This window comes from Panthera pardus, unplaced genomic scaffold, assembly GCF_024362965.1.
Source record: "Panthera pardus isolate Hobbes unplaced genomic scaffold, ASM2436296v1 HiC_scaffold_12, whole genome shotgun sequence".
NCBI lineage: Eukaryota > Metazoa > Chordata > Mammalia > Carnivora > Felidae > Panthera > Panthera pardus.
The window spans coordinates 99,559,003-99,575,805 of NW_026526677.1; the positions used below are offsets into that span (position 1 = coordinate 99,559,003).

The 16,803-nt window shown below is 53.0% G+C and overlaps 1 protein-coding gene across 7 annotated transcripts in view; it reads left to right on the plus strand.

Moving 5' to 3' along the window:
* Nucleotides 1-10,944, plus strand: part of FXYD6 (FXYD domain containing ion transport regulator 6) — a 30,431-nt gene extending 19,487 nt beyond the window's left edge. For 3 of the 7 annotated variants that reach the window (XM_053900428.1, XM_019469029.2, XM_019469030.2), the window contains exons 2-8: nucleotides 5,311-5,373; nucleotides 5,968-6,006; nucleotides 6,113-6,187; nucleotides 7,003-7,039; nucleotides 7,722-7,771; nucleotides 8,287-8,329; nucleotides 9,627-10,944. In XM_053900428.1, the coding sequence (XP_053756403.1) occupies nucleotides 5,316-5,373; nucleotides 5,968-6,006; nucleotides 6,113-6,187; nucleotides 7,003-7,039; nucleotides 7,722-7,771; nucleotides 8,287-8,315 (288 nt within the window). In that variant the 5' untranslated portion in view covers nucleotides 5,311-5,315 and the 3' untranslated portion in view covers nucleotides 8,316-8,329; nucleotides 9,627-10,944. Of the gene's footprint in view, nucleotides 1-5,310; nucleotides 5,374-5,967; nucleotides 6,007-6,112; nucleotides 6,188-7,002; nucleotides 7,040-7,721; nucleotides 7,772-8,286; nucleotides 8,338-9,626 lie in introns of those variants that run through there. The other 4 variants (XM_053900425.1, XM_053900426.1, XM_053900427.1 and 1 more) reach the window with 2 other exon arrangements.
* Nucleotides 10,945-16,803: the final 5,859 nt, after the last annotated feature.

Sequence of the window (16,803 nt, forward strand, 5' to 3'; positions counted from 1 at the left end):
GTCTTCTAATAAATGGAGTATAATTTTTAGAATAACTAACCATATATTAGGTCAATACATTTTGAGGCATCTGTATCCTCAGACCACATTCTCTGACCACAGTGCATTTCAGTTAGCAGTCAATTATGAAAGTAATTTAAAATCACTATACTTTGGGGTGCCTGGGTGGCGCAGTCGGTTAAGCGTCCGACTTCAGCCAGGTCACGATCTCACGGTCCGTGAGTTCGAGCCCCGCGTCAGGCTCTGGGCTGATGGCTCGGAGCCTGGAGCCTGTTTCCGATTCTGTGTCTCCCTCTCTCTCTGCCCCTCCCCCGTTCGTGCTCTGTCTCTCTCTGTCTCAAAAATAAACGTTAAAAAAAATTAAAAAAAAAAAAGAAAACAAGAAAAGCTAAATATTAATGAACCAGGTATCCAACATAAGAAGATAAATATAAAGAAAGAATAATAGAATGAACCCAAAGAACATGTAAAGGCAGAATGAAGGATAATTTAAAACACAGTAAAAAGGATCAGCAAAACCAAGAGCAGGTTCTTGAAAAGACATACAATGAGTGAACATCTGGTGGAGCTGATGAAAAAAAAAAAGTCGTCACAAATAACAACGTTAGGAATGTAGAAAAAGACATAACTACAGATCCAACAGAAGTTAGTGATTTCTAAGGGTAAGTATAAAATGCTATAAGCAACTTTCTGATAATAAATTTGAAAGCAGAAAAGGGCAAATCGCTATAAAAAATTATATTCATCGAATATGTTCCAGAGGAAGAGAAATCTGAAGAGTGTCATGGCCATTAATGAATTGAAAAGGCAATTGAAAATCCTCCCACAAAGAGAAGACTAAGTCATACAATTCTACCAGGTGTTCACAGAGCAGATTATTTCTGTCTTCTGCAAACTCTTCCAGGGAATAGCAAGAGAGGAAATACTTGTTCTGTGAGGCCAGGACTATCATGATACCCAAACCGGGCAAGGTCAACACAATAAAATAGAAATTACGGCCCAATCTTACGCACATAAACGCAAAAACCTCAACAAGATAGCAACAAACCAAATCCAACGATTTATTAGGAAGACAATAATACATTGGTTTTATCCCAGTAGTGTAAGGATGATTTGACATTAGATAACCCATGCGCATAATTTACTTCGTTGACGGATTAAAGGTTAAAAGCTATAGATCCAGAACATTCATTCATAATTAATGTAAAACAGAAACATCTTGGAAAGCCAGGATTACAGGGGGACTTATAAAACATTAGAAGAAATCTATTTAAAATCAGTAATTCCCTTCTTTTTATGGTTGAATGAATGATATTTCATTATATATATATATGTATACATATACATATATATATATATGCGCCATATTTTCTTTATCGTTCCTCACCATGCACACAAAAGGTAATTATGTGAGGTGATGGAGGTATTAACTGACTTTATTGTGGCAATATGTGGCAGCACAAACATGCATCAAATCATCATACCTTAAACGAACACAATGTTAGGTGTCCCATCACAGTAAAGCTGGGAAGAATTAAAAATAAACACACACACAAATGAAATACAAGTAAAAAATAAAAACCAGTAATAAGATTGCATGTGTGTGTATGTGTCCTGTATTACTGCCTCTATTCTACATTTTACTCTAAGGCCTAGCAGTACAGAAGACCAGAAATAAAACCCAACAGTGTAAGCACTGGCAAAGAAGAAACCGTACTGTATCATTTGCAGATGATATGTCGACAGAGAGAACCCAGGGGAAATCTGTAAGTAAATTATTAGAAATATTAACAGAGTTTAGTGAGATCATTGGATTTAAGATCAATATGTACAACTCAATTGCCTTTCTGTGTACCAGCGAAAATTAGAAAACACACATGAGATTGCATTTAAAATGGCAATAAGAAGTATAAGGCACCTAGGGATAAATCTCATGGGAGATGTGCAAGACCTACATGAAAGCATTTATAAAACCAATATAAGACGTTGAAAAGGATGTACAAATGGAAAGGCAGACTGGATAGGAGACTCGAGATAGGAGTCTCAAGACTCCTTTATGGATAGGAGACTCGAGATAGGAGTCTCAAGACTCCTTTATGGATAGGAGACTCGAGATAGGAGTCTCAAGACTCCTTTATGGATAGGAGACTCAAGATTCAGATCCACTGTCTCAATTCCAGTGTGAATCCCAACAGCTTCAGATGAATTTGAGAGGCTGATTCTAAAATGTATATATAAGAGCGAAAGACAAAGAGGAGGGAAGGTATTCCTGAAGGAAGAGGGGGAAGAGGAAGAGAGAAGAAGTTTCTCCTACCGCACGGGAAGATCGCTGTCAAGTTGTAGCAATGGAGACACGGGTTCGGATGCAGGGATGTTGGGCAAATGCCCAACCCATTTGCAAAGTGAGCAGAAGACCTGAAAGACACGTGACCAATGAAGGACCAGAAGCCCGACTCCTTTAATGAGCGAGCAGATTAAGACCATATTTCACACCTCTAGATTGGTGGAAATTAAGCAGGCTGACCACATCAAGTGTGGATAAGGATGCCGAGGGATAGGCACAGTCACGCAGGTGGTGTGGTGGGGTGTCGAAACGGGGATGACCGCTTTGGGAAACAATCCGAAAGTATTCTGTGAGGTCGACAATTTGTACTATACGACCCAGTGACCACACTCCTAGGCCTGTCTGTAGAATATACATCTTCCTACTGCAGTATGACCCGTTAGTGGGTCTAACCATTTTATTTTAAAAAGGGAATCAGAACAGAAACTGTCAGAGGGCATCATTCATTTTAAGGTTAAGAGTTGTTTTGTGATGTTGTTATCCCTGGTATACGTGAAGATGTATTTGCACTGGGTTCCGACGTAAAAAGTATTCCGTGTGAAAATGATGGCAAAAAAAAAAAAAAAAGAAAATGAAAAAGTGTCTTACGCTGTGCAGCACGCATAAAAATGTTCACAGCTGCATTATTTATAATCCCACAAAATGGGAAAAGCCAAAAAGATCTCCACTGAGAGGAGAATGAACCAATACGTGATAATTAAGCTGCACAGTGGAATACTACACAACTTTGGAAAGAAATGAACCGAAGGTTACATGTCCTAATGGGTGAATCTTAGCAACAATGTTGAACAAAAATAGCCAGTCCCAGAAGACTGCAAACAACATAGTATGATCATTACAAAGCTCAAAAAAGCTCCACCACCCGCATCTTATTAAGATAATATGTGCATGACGGATAGATTTTGAAGAACAATGGGAGGGATAGCCGTACAGAGGAATATTACTCAGCCATAAAAAGGAACGGAGTTCTGACACGGGCCACAACATAGATGAACCTTGAAAACGTGATGCTAAATCCCAGAAGCCAGACACCAAAGGCTACATAGCGTATGATTGTTTTATGTGAAGCGTCTAAAATAGGTGAATCCACAGGTGCAGAGAGTAGATCAGTGGTTGTCAGGGGCTGGGGGCCGGGGTGCAGAATGGGACCGATGGCTAGTGGGTATGGGGTTTCTTTTTGCGGTGATGAACATATTCTGGAGTTAGTGATGATGGTGGCACAGGTTTGTGCGTATACCAAAACCATTGAATTGCGTGCTTTGTGTTTACTAAAAAAATTTTTTTGGACGTTTTTACTTGGAGAGAAAGCATGAGCTGGGGAGGGGCAGAGAGAGAGAGGGAGAGGGAGACAGGACGTGGGTCTCGAACTCACGAGCCGTGAGATCATGACCGAAGCTGAAGCCAGACGCTTAGCCGACTGAGCCACCCAGGTGCCCCGAAAATTGTACATTTTTAAATGATGAGTTTCATGATGTGTGAATTTTATCTTTCATTAAGAAAAAATTCTTTGAGGAAGAACAAGGGAATGATGAAAAAAATGTATGGATTTACATTGTCCGGGATACTGTTTACCTCTGGGAGTGAGGCAGAGGGACGACTTGGAGGAAAATGTAGGTAAATGTAGCAGGTGCTTGTAAAGTTCTAGCTTTTAAGTTATGAGTGTTCATCTTATTACTATGTATGCGGGCGTGACACATATATTTTTATACGTATAAAATGTAAAACTTATGTAAAATTGGAAAAAATCACAAATAATAGAGGAGATGGCATTAGAAGCAAATTACTGCCTTTTGATGAACACTGAGCGGCTCTCTCCAAGTCCCCGGCTGGGTCTCAGCGCGACTCTGGATGCAGCTGTTCTGACCCCTGGTGGCCGAGAGGTGAAGGGCAGCCGAGGATGCTTGCGTGGGGACTGGCAAGTAATGGGGGCGATCCCTCAGGGCCAGCATGGTCCTGGCCACTAGAAACTGGTCTGGGGGGGGGGGGGGTCAGACCACTGCCAGTCCCACCCCCGGAGGAAGACAGACAGCCTTGCGCTTTCCTGGTGTGGGTTTCTTTCTGCCTTTCCTTGATGGCTCTTCACCAAACGTACTTCCTTAAGCCCAGGAGTGACTTGCGTGTGACTCCACTGAAATCTGTCCCTGGCCGCCCGCTGCCTCCATCCGGATGGCCCATCCTGGGACCCCTGGCCCCAGAGTCCAGGGGCTCGATGAGCTCACGAACAGAAGGGGAAGGTCAGGATGCTGGCACTCAGAACCGGTCTGCACGTTGCCTTTGTTTGACCAAACGGCCTTTCTGGAGGATTATGAACTAAGACTGGAGGAAGAATTGGCTCGGGCACCTTAGAGGTGAGGGTGTCGGGGGCAGCTTAAGGGAGAGCTGTTGGCATTTCAGGGTTTACCCTACGGAGACCAGCGAACAGCAAGTCTCCCGCCCCACCTGGCGGGCTGGCTGGGCTGGAGAGGCATTCGCTTACCCGCCCCATTTAATCTCCTAGAAGAACGAACTTCCGACTGTGGGTGTTGGCCGTGGGGAACCAGGCCAGGAAGTCCCGGAAGGATGGCCTGGAGAGGCGGGCGCAGCTGGGGTCGTCACCAAAGCCTTGGGGTTTTCCGGCTTCGGCCCCAGAGAGGCAGCGTGGTGGAGGGGTTAGGACCTGGGCTCTGCCACTCACTATCAGGAGTCTCATTTAACTTCTTTAAACTGTGGTTCTTCGCCTGCAAAACGGGTCAGTCATTGCGCCTACTGATTGTCATAGTAGGCAGCTGTAGTAACTAAATTAATGCGTGCGGAGCCCTCTGTAAGAGCTCAGTAAGTGTCAGCCACTTCCATTCTGTGGCTTGAACTTTTACTGTGTGGAGGGTACTCAGAATAGAGCCGGGAGCCCTACGCGGCCCCTGACCCGGCCGAGAGCTGGGGTGGGGGGTCTCCTGTGCAGAGATTCACTTTCCTTCCTTTGTCCCCAGACGCCATGGAGGTGGTGCTGATCTTTCTGTGCAGCCTGCTGGCTCCCAGCGTCCTGGCCAGTGGTAAGTACCCCTCCAGGTCCTGGCCCTTTGGGACATAGGGCTGGGGGGCTCTCAGATTCTCCATGTCTGATCAGTGACTCCCCTGTCCCCGTTGAAGTCAGCAGAGAAACTGCTGGAAGGCAGCATGTATTCACAGACCCTGTTCCAGCCCGCCCACCTCTCCCCAGAGGGTCCAGCAGGCTCTACTTTTAAGCTCTCAAGCACTCCAGATCCCTGTAGACTTTTTGCCTGAACCTTGGGAGCCAGACCCGCTCATCAGTGTCTAGATTCTGGCTTTGTGCAAGTCACATGTTCTTCCTTGGTCTCAGTTTCCCCACCTGTAACAGGGGGCTAATAGACCCTGCCTTTGGGGGGTAATGTAACAATACAAAGGGGCAAGAAATGTAGATGTGCTGTGCACCGGGGCTCTGAGTGGTACCCAGTTCTGCTCTCGGGCTGGCCTTAGTGGGCAGGCCCTTCTGTGCTTCCCCAGGCACCTCTGCTTAATGGGCTCTCTCTCCCAGGAGTCCCTTTGTGGGAAGTGACACTGGTGGGGTATTAGGGAACCAGATATGCAGCTGTCTTCCTCTTGCCCACACTCGTTTATTTTTTCAGCAGCTGAGCAGGAGAAGGAAAAGGACCCTTTTCATTATGGTGAGCGGTGATGGTAACCCTGGGGGGGGAGGGGGAGGTGTGGCCCCGCCCAGGGACGGGAAGCCGTGCTCTTCCCTTCCTTTTGTCACCTCTGCTCCTTTGGCAGACTACCAGACTCTGCGGATCGGGGGACTGGTGTTTGCTGTGGTGCTCTTCTCCGTGGGGATTCTCCTTATCCTGAGTAAGTTTGTTCGTTCCCTGTTGGCTCTGTAGAGTGATGTCTGCAGCTGCCGGGGGGAGTGGAGAACGGTGTAGGAGCCCGGCCGTGCTCTCTCGGGGGGAGAGAGAGATGGTCCGTTCTCCCTGTTATCTCCAGCACCTAACATAGTGCGGGCACATAGTAAGTGCTCAGTAAAACAGGGCAGCATGGACAAAATAGGGGCACCTGGGTGGCTCAGTCGGCTAAGCGTCTGACTTCGGCTCAGGTCATGATCTTGCTGTTTATGAGTTGAAGCCCCGGATTGGGCTCTGTGGCGATGGCTTAGAGCCTGGAGCCTGCTTCCGATTCTGTGTCTCCCTCTCTCTCTGCTCCTCCCCTGCTCTTGCTCTGTCTCTGTCTCTCTCAAAAATAGATACACATTAAAGAAAAGTGAATAAAATAAATGTTTGATGAAAACAAGGTCATCAGAAAGGGCAGGGTGGCTGTCCTGGTGCTGTGTCCAGTAGGCAGAGGTCGGGGAGTCACAGGAGAGAGCAAGGAGCTGTCCTTAGAGTGCTCTGAGAGAGGTGCCCCCGCGTTTGTTTTCTGCACACGAGAGCCCGGGCCGCGCGGAGCCCTCTGCACTTGCCCGATCAAGCAGACTGTGGTACGGCCATCATCCAGGCATTTGAATGTTGACCCTTGACCTCAGAAGAACCCTACTCCCACAGAGGATTGCTACATATAACTGTGCTTTTTATGTAGCCCCCTGTGGCAGCTTTGCTGTGGTCAAACCAGGAGCGTGACCTTGAACTCAAGCCGGGAGCGTGACCTCGGGTGGTTTCTTTGCCTTTCAGGTCGCAGATGCAAATGCAATTTCAATCAGAAGCCCCGGTAAGGATGGCCTGTCTGTGGATATCGGAGGTGACGCTAGGAGGGGACAGGGCGGGGCCCCCTGGTGTGTGCCAGGCATGTTCCGGCGAACACGAGGGCAAAGCATGGAGGGTTAGCCCCTCGCTCTCTTCTGATGTATATTGAGGAGGGGAGGGAAGCAAGAAGGTGCTGGACGCGTCTGAAAGCCCTTGAGGCAGTTGGGCTTGGGAGAAGGGAAGCAGAGGGCCTCAGAGCCTCTCGGGAGGTCCATCTCGTCTCTACAGGACCTGCGACGCTGTCCCTGCTGGTCACCTGTGCATGGGGCTCTTTGGCTGAGGAGGAGCTCGGGCTCCGTCATTCACCTCTCCCCCCACCCCATACCCCATTACTCTACCACAAAAACCAGGGGCAGCAGTGGACCTCAGAAGCCCAAAGTCTGGCAGGACAGGATGCCAGCCCCCAGGGGGCCCCAAGCCACTCCTTCCCAGCGCTCAGTGGGGCCGGCACTGAAGGGTGCCTGCGAGTTCCCCTGACACCCCTTCAATCCCAGCTTCGCCCCCGCCCCTGGCCCCACGCGCCCCTTGGTGGAGAGTGCCACAGCCTTCCAGTGACTCTCAGGGGCCTGCTCCAGACGGCCCTGCCCCAGCAGGGACAGCGGGTTTGCCCCACAGAGCGCCGACGGAAGCTTCTCCTTCTCTTGCAGGGCTCCGGGCGATGAGGAGGTGCAGGTGGAGAACCTCATCACTGCAAATGGTAGCGGTCACGACCACCGGCCCGGGTGGGATAGAAGCAATGGGGGAGGGTCCTCGGACGGCTCCGGGAGGGATGGTGGTCAGACACCGTGGCCTCCCTAGAGCCAACCGGACGTGCTCCTGTGTCTGTGCGGGGAGAGCGGTCTCCGGGGCCCCTGCTCTGGGCCGTCCCCTCATCTCCACCAAACCGGCTGCTACCCCTGACCGCCGCTGTTTATAGGGCATGTGCTTTGTGTCGGGCACGAGACAGGTGCTTCATAGAGCCCCCTTCGTGTGCGCACAGCCCCGTGACAGAGGCTCACGATCCGCATTCGATAACCCAGGGACTCAGAAAAGTTAAGGAATGTACCCAATTCCTATAACCAGCAAGTCTGTCTGACTCAGAATCCTGCCAAGCCCCCTCTTTGCTGCACAGTTCAGACTCCTCCAGCGTCAGGCCTGGGCACGGCTGCTGCGGCGGGTGGCCCGTGGGGGTGAGGGGTCCGTTCACTGCAATCTGTTCCATTTTTTTTCCAGCAACGGAGCCCCAGAAAGCAGAGAACTGAGGTGCAGCCCTCAGGTAGGAAGGTAGGATCCTGTCTTCCCGTGTCTTCCTCTGTCTCCGTCACTGTTCATTCCTCAGGGAGGTGCTGGGCCAGCTTTTGCAGCGGGCACAGCGTTTATTCTGAGCCAGGCTGGCGAGTCTTGTGTCTGAAAGGGCAACGGGACAGATGGACGGAAACATCTGAGGGCACCACACATGCGCGGTGAAAGGCTGGGGAATAGGGCTTCTGCTTCTGTATGACCAGACGCCAGGTTAATGGAAGGTCACCTTCCCTGCGATGGGGGCAGGACTTGGGAGAGAATGACAGTTCGTGAACTCCTCCTAATATCAGGGTAGCTCAAAGATAATGGCTTTTAGCGATGGTTCAGAAAGTAGCTTAGGACCGCTTAAAAAACATTAACACATTAGAATGAAACTTGCTAACTCTACACAGAACTAGGGAGAATAGTGTATCTCCCCCTTCCCCGATGCCAACGTTAGCCGTTCTCAGTTCTCAGCTGTAAGGGGCACCGTATTTAGCATTTGCTTCCGTTGTTCATTGTAGGGACACGGGAGAGTGTTTGCCGTTAAATGTCTTAGTTTTCAAAATGCTGCCCCGCACAGACTTGCCTGAGCCTACCGGAAGAAGCAAGTAGGGCAGGTGGGATTGAGCCCCACTTTATAGATGAAGAAACTGAGGTCAGAGAGATCAGCCATCCAAGATCGTGTTATCACAACAGCCTCGTGGGTGGGCAGCGCGGGGCTCAGCTTGTCCATCTCCTAGATGGGGCTTGGGAAGGTCAGTGATCTCCTACACACGAGGTGGCCCTAGATGCCAATCCAGGAGTCAGGTGTCCTGGCTGGTGGCTCGGGGTTCTGTCCATTCATGGCCACTGGCAGGTCCGATCTTGGCTCAAGTGGGGGGAGGCTCAAGGGAAGGAGGCTTGGGTTTTTTTGTTTTTTGTTTTTTGCTTTTTTTCCTAAACTAGGACTTCCTCAGAAACCCTGTTCTCTTAGGTCTCGGGATTGTGAGCGACGACTGGGGGTGTCCTGAAATAGAAACCCCGGGTTTAACAATTTTCTTTCCATGTCTATCAGGTTCTAGCCTTCCTGGGAGAAGCGCTTCCCTGGGCCCCCCTCCCCCTCCCAGGCCCCTCCCCCTTTCCCTGCATTTCAGCCTCGTCCTCCTGTGTCACCGGGGACGTGAGCTCGGAGTGGGTCTCCTGCGAGTTTCAGGGGGGCACAGGTGCTGCGTTAAGGCAGGGAGACAGCCAGTAAAGACGCCAGAAAGGAGGCAGAGTTGAGTTTTAATTTGGATTCTCTCCCCCTTTAGCTCCCAGAACCTGAAAGGAGCTGCTTGAACCTTTAGACGCAAGTGTTGATGCTTAAGAACACCGGCCACTTCAGCAGGCAGATCTTTCCCCAGGAGAAGCCAAGAGTGTGTGTGTGTCCCCCTGCCCCTTTGCCGTCCCCTGGAACACGATCCTCAACTTAACGATGCACCTGACACCCGCCTCTCCTGCCCGCAGCCCGCGGTCTCGTCCACGTCCTGTGACGTGTCTGTGTGTGTTTGATGACTGTGATCTCTGTGGCTGCTTGTTTGTGGATGATGTTGTATTTTAGTGACCCTGAACTCGCTTTCCCGGGTGGGTGCTGAGCCATGTCACCGTCAGCCCCTCCCTGCTCCCCTGTGGCCCCCACCCCCATCATCTCCCACTCCCGGGAGTCCGCTTTTTCCCTGAGAGACCAGTCCCTTCTCTTGATTTGGGGGTGGGTGTAGGGCTAGGGGGTGTGGGCGGGGGTCTCCAGTTGTCTTGGGACTTGGGAAGGTTTACATCACCTCCGTGATCATTTTTCTTGGCCTCTCTTCACTTCATTCACAAGAACCTTGCTTCTGTATTCTAGTCCGGACCCAGGTCTGTTCTGAGGGTCTCTTGGCAATCGGGAGGTTCACGGCAAGGAGCTGGTGAGCCCAGCTTTGCCTCCAGGCAGGCTGTGCCCCTTCCACGGTCCTTTCCCTCTTGGGGCTTCCACCCCGGGGTCCTCATCTGCCCTGCACCGTCGCAGAGCAGCCCGGGATCCCGGGCCCCGGGCTTCTAGTCTGCCCCTGGGGAACGTGCCCCCTGCATATCTTCTCAGCAATAACCCCATGGGCTCTGGAACCCTGCTCCTCTCTCCTACCTTCCCTGCTTCCCAGACTCCCAGCTACAGCCCGGCTCTTCTGGACTCAGACTCCTGTCCCTGAATGAGGTCTCTGGTAGGCAGTGGCTGAGGGGCTCCATTCTGTGGGGGCCAGCAAAGCAGCAGGGAGAGGAGGCGTCCTGTGCTTCTCTGCCTGCGTCCCGTTGGTCAGGGAGCAGCGATGGCTCCCAAGCCCTTTGCTCCACCTGTTACTGGTTAGAGCCGCAAGTGCAGCGGCTACACGTGGCTTAGAGACCCGGGGCAGGTGGGCACAGCCCTGCTGCGGAGGGAACTGCCAAGAGGTCGAAGGTCACACGGGATGGAAAATCCAAGCAGACCCCGCCCCTCCCATCCATCGTGTTCTCGTGGCATCCAACCAGACATGCCGCCGTGACCGGGCCGCTGTCCTCCGTGCTGTGATCGATCCTCTCCACAACAAAAGGGAATAAAACACCATTTGTTTCCTAGTGGCTCTGAAGTGCTTTCCTTTGTGTCAGAGAGCTGGAGCGTTTGTAGGGCCGAAGGGACTCGGTCCTTGGTCAGAGGGAGGAGGTGACAGCTGTTTGGTCCAGCTTAGCTCCTCCCCTCCCCCTGGACCCCTTCCCCCTTTCCTCCTCCCACCTCCCCCTGCTCCCGGGTCGGGGCGCCCGCGGCAGGACCTGAACCTTACGCATGTCGTGGGTTCAAGCCCTGCATGGGGCTCCATGTTGAGTATGAAGGCTACTTAAAAAAAAAATACAAAACTGTGGAGGCCACGTGGATGGTGTCCATAGTGGCTCATAGGGGCCAGGGGTCACCCACAGTGTCCTCCCAAAGACCTTGCAATTCAGGCTTTGGAAAAGTGCTGTTGGCCAAATAAACACAGATGCAGGCTGATTCTCCCCGAGGTCGCTGCTGCCCACCGTCCTCTCTACGTGCTTTGTGTGTCTTTATCTGAGACGGTTCCTAGTGGACAAGGACTGTGTCTCGTTCTAAGGTAAGAGTGCCTGGAACGCCTTCACCCCGCCCCCCCAAATCTTCAGAGTCCATCTAGAGTCTGTGAGTAGTTTCGGGCTGCAGAATTGGCAGGTGCAGGTCCTGAGGGACTCGGGGGTCCAGTCACCCCCCTGGCTGCCCCTGGGACACTTCCGCACCTGCCTTTGCCCTGTGTCCCCCCAGGTCTTTGAAAAGACCTGGGGCTTATCGCTGAGATCAAGCTCCACGCTGTCAACTCAGTGATCGTGGAGGCTACACCATCTCCGGTCACACCGAAAGTTTGTTAAGTCAGCTAATGAGCACCATTTGTGGGAACGCTCACGGGTCAGGGAATTAACAAGGCTGGCAGCAATTTCAGAGCTTGGCCGGATGAAGACCCTCCGGGGCCCCAGGAACACAAAATATGGTGGGTACCTCCCCACGTTCATTCTTAAAAATAAAACCTTAAACTCTAAAAATAAGTATGAGGAAGTATAATGGGGGAGATTCGGGTTTTTCTCATAGTAATCATGTTATCAACTCTAGGGCATTCTAGAAAATAGTTTTCCCTTCTTTGCCAGACTCTCAACACCCGCTCATCTTTCCCCCGGATAACCCAGTCTCATTTCTGAGGTGGGTAGGATGTTCACACTTTATAGATTCTCTGAAATGTTTGTGACTGGTTGAGGTCACACGGCTGCGAAATGGAAGGGCCAGGAACCCGGCCTGGGCTGTCTGTCACCAAAGCTCTCTCTGGCACGCCATGTGGCCTGGCTTCCTTCTGCAGGGGAGGGCTGACGTCCAGGGGCAGGGAGAGGATCGCCTGGCACGGTGCGACCACATCTGGAGCCTGGCTGGCCCTTCAGGGCATACGCTACCTAGCCTGTGCTCTGGGGAGGGTCTTGTGGCCTGGAAACAAGACACATAACGAATAGTCAAAGGAACTGGTGATCAAGATGATGGCAATATTATTATTCATAACTAAATAAAGCAGCTAATACATCGAGCACATGCTATTACCAAACACGGGGCAGACGATGTCACATAGATCAACTCGTTCAGAACTCACGGCACTACCTGATGGTCTCCTGATTTTACGGATGGGGACACTGTGGCTCGGTGAGACTGGCCTGAGTTTGTGCTCCGAGGGGCAAAGCCAAAGTCCAGCCCGGGCCCGCCCAGCTCCAAGCCCGGCTCACTCTGTGCTGCAGAGGAAAGGGCTTAGACCCATCAGGTGTACGTGAGAGGAGGCAGAACTTGGCCTCGTGTGAGGGAGTCCTGGGTTCCCTCAGCTGTGACAATCCCCAAGCGGAGTGGCTGTCCATCTGGCAGTGTTCAAGACCCTCCGGGCAAAAATGGACTCTGCGAGTCTGCCCAGGACGGCCTAATCTGGCCAGGTCCGGGCTCCAGTCGAGGACTCCGCTCCCCCTCCCCCCCCCCCCCCGACATGGATGAACCCCTTCCCCCTCTCTGGACTAGCACTGCAGGGCCAGGGAAGAAGACTCCAGAATCCAGGCACGGATTGCTGTTTAGTGTGTGTCTTCCTTCTGGACCAGTGCTCTGTGCTGGCAGGACTTTGTCTACCCGTCCACTTCGTCCCCAGAGAGGTGACTGAGGTCTGTCATTTGGTTGGATATAGGAACTGTATAACTTGGTTATATGGGAAAGTTGACCAGTTGTGCCACTTCCCGGAAGGGAATGCTGAATCCCCTGGCCTCGGACAGTGATCTCAGGTGTCCTGCACGCTTTACCTCCCAACTACTGCCCCCCTCCCCAGGGATCCCACTCCAAAGATTTTCAAGTCTGCGCACAGAGGTGTTTGTGTTACTTAATACCACATAAAAATAGGTCATTCTGCCTACTGGTCCCCCAGGCTGTGGCCCTCCCTCCCATTCTGGGTTTTTTTTTTTTTTTGCAGGTTGTGGATTGGAACTTGCCAAATTGTTCTTGGAAGAGAGTCAGAGGCAGAGTGCAAGCAGCAGGGAGGGTGGGGTGGGTGAGGGGGATGCCAGGCTGAAGCACATGCCAAGGTCACTGGGCTCTTTCTCTCCTTCCTCTGGGGAGGAGGGCTCTGCCTTCCCAGGGATCATGGGCTGGCAGGGGTGGCCGGGCAAAGCCAGGGTGGGAGAGCGGTCCAGCTCTGTCTGGTTCACCCCACCTTGTCCCCAGCAGAAGAGAGAGAGAGAGAGAGAGATCAGGTGTGTTTACCTGAGCCAGGGGAGAGGCTTTGGAAATACCTGTCTCCGGGCCACGAAGAGGAAGAATGTCACCTCTCGCCATTAGTGTGATTCATTGCTGTCACAGCTGAACTCCAGGGGGGCAGAGACAGCCAGCTCAAGCCAACCGGTTGTTGATTTTATGGAGCCGGCTCCAGCCCTGTGCCTGCTTGCACAATAATGGGGCACCTGCCGAGGCAGGGATGGCAGAGGAGGTGATGCTGGATGGGACGTCATGGAGGACGTGGGCCGGTCGGGGCTGTTGCGGGGAGGGTCTCCCGCACTGCTCAGGGGAGTGGGATCCTGCCTCAGAGCCAGGCTCGGAGGCAGGCCGGTGGAGGAGGAGGAGGCTCAGGACATTCTCTGGCATTCCCCTCTTCTCTCTAGCTGTGTGAGCTCAGGCAGACGCCAGCACCTCTGTGACCGTCTTCGCAAAATGAAAGGCTTCCTAGCCATAGGGTAAGCTGGGCCCCAGTTATCACCCTGAGAAAGCCACGGAAGCCTCGGTTTCCTCACCTGTGCGATGGGTCCACCGGTCCCTATCCCGTTCCCTCCCAAGGTCAAAGTGATACGACGGGCATGGAAACCCTTTGAAGAGTCTACACGTGGGTATTGTGTTGTTAACATTTTTACTACCACCATTTCCTTATGCATCCTTTCTTTGAAAGCAGGGTGGCCCTTCCGTGAGACCTGGGCCTGAGTTCTGACTTGCCTCCGTAACACTGCCATTTCCTCCTCTGTGAGATGGGGACCACAAAACCTGCTTGGCCGAGTCACTGGAAGGAACAGAGCAGATCCAGGAGGCAGAAGCTCTTCAGAACTATCGAGATCCATGAAGTGGACGGAACTGTTACCGAGGAGGGATTTCTGGCCACCAGACTGACATTTAACAGACACCAAGAGCTGAGGCCTGGCACAGGCCAGGCTCAGCCAAATAAAGGACAAAGATGATTATAAAGCCAGATATGAGCCATCTGGGCCCTGCCCGTGTAATCCAGAAGGTTGTGGAGGAAAGGCAGGAGCAGAGAGGGTGGGCTTGCTCCTGGAGGTCTTCCTGGAGGTGGTGAGCCTGGAGCTATTTTTCAGAGATAAGGGGGAATGGGGTTACCAGGAGGTGAAGACTGCAGCTGGGGAGAATAGCCTCTAGTCTAGGTCAAGCCCAGACTTGAGTTCTGAGAAAAGTCAAGAATGCATTTCTCTCCAGGGTATTCACTGTGGGAGAGGTGGGTCAAACAGGTTTGCCCTCGTCACCAGCTGTAGAAACAGAAGTGGACGTCCCCATCCCCTACCAGCTCAGGGAGCAGAAAGCTTCGGTGACCTTGACTCTCACAGTACATTGCCCTTTGGCAGCTCCCACGACCTGTGTGCCCCACGGCTCAGGTCATCTTGAAGCCAAGACTTAAGGAATGGACCCTCCAGGACCCACCTCCCCTGGCCTCGCCTTATAAGACCCCGGTGACCCTGGCATCTGAGGCTACGGCAGGAGACAGGAACCCACGCTCCTTGGGGTTCGGGAACTCTGGGCAGCACAGATGGGTCCTGGGAGCCGCCACCTTCCTTGCCAAGGGGCCGTGCATGCCATGCAGCTGAAGACCGACCCCAGCCCGGAAACAGAGCTTTCTAGCGGTTTCTGGCTTCCTTCCAGCTGGGAGCCAACACCAGGAGGATTGGCTGGGGACCTCGAGGCCGGGGCCGCGCACTCTGACGTGCAGCCCCTAGACACGCAGGGCCGGTGGAGCTGGAGAACCCCATCTTGGGAAGGCTGGCGGAGGGGGAGCCCCAGGCGGAGAGTGCTGCAGCGTGCCACCTCCTTACCTTACCATCTCCAGAGCGACCACCCAGACTCCTGCCCTGAGACTGAAGATTCAGGGCACGGGTGGAAGGCTGCCTGGGGAAGACAAGGGAGACGGAGGCATGGCACCCAAGGACATTGTCCCACTGGGTGTGACAGTGCTAGAAGAGGGACCCGGGACTCGGGGCTACCTCTTCGTACCTCCCGAAGATCGCCTTGATCTGTGGGGCTTGGGAGGAAGGCAGTGGGTGGCTGGAAGGCGCCCTCTGGCTCCAGCCTGGAACACTCAGACGAAGGGAGGGAGGCTGGGAGGTCTTTGCCTGCCCCGGAACCTTTCCGGGACTCCCACCCCCTTTGGCTCCGTATCCCGAGAATGACGAAAAGAAATGCAGCCGACCCCGACCCCGGCAGCGACCAGCAATGCTGTGTAGGTGTCGCAAAGGGGTGGGACGGAAGGCTGGAGGTCCTGGGGCTGGGGCGGCTGGCAGAGATTGTGCTGAGGGGCAGGCGGGGGAGGGGCTCTGGGAGCCTGCTTCAGGGACCATCTTGGCAGGGGTCTGAGCCCGGGGCAGGGATTCCAGTGAGCGTGCTTGCCTCCTGGAAGGCCATTTCAGGTGAGGCTGGCGAAGCGACCATATATCAGGACTTTCTTTGGTCAGGCCTTTTACCCACATCCTCTCAATTCCTACAACGACCACGCAAGGTAGGTGCTGCCACCCCATTTTACAGACGGGAAGAAGGAGACCCGGAGACGTGACCTTCCCCCAGCATCACAGAGTCCACAGTGAAGAGCGGGGGTGCACAGGGGATTGAGCGTGGTGCGGACCGCTGGCCGCTGGCGGAAGGAGCCGGGGGCTCCCTGATGAAGAGCAGGGCGTCTCAGAGGGGGACTTCCCTGTCCCCAGTGTCAGCCAGGCCGATGACCTCAGCTGGAGGCGGAGGAGAAGTCTGAGGGAGGACTTGGGTGTGAGCAAGAAAGGGTGGACCTTCCTGACTCAGCCTCGGCCTTCCCCCGAGAGGAGAAATAAACACTGTCCTCAAAATCGCCGCAGGGCTCCGGGCGGAGAGCTGGGGGTGGGATGTCCCCGAGGAGGACTCCGGGGGAGGTGCTGGCAAGGTGTGGGGGTGGCTGGCCACCCACTGGCTCTCCGTGGGGGCTCCCTAGTTCCTGCCGCCTCTTACGGAGCAAGTGATTTCAGAGAAGGAGGCTGCGGTAGGCAAGGTCGAGGCCTGCCCGTGCCTCTAGAGAAAGGATTTCACCTCTGGGCCTTGCTCATTCGCTGAACAAAGCCAGGGGTCCGCCACAGGCCAGGTCCTTTTGTAAGCACTGGGAATCGACGAATGAACACAGCAAACAAAAATCCTCG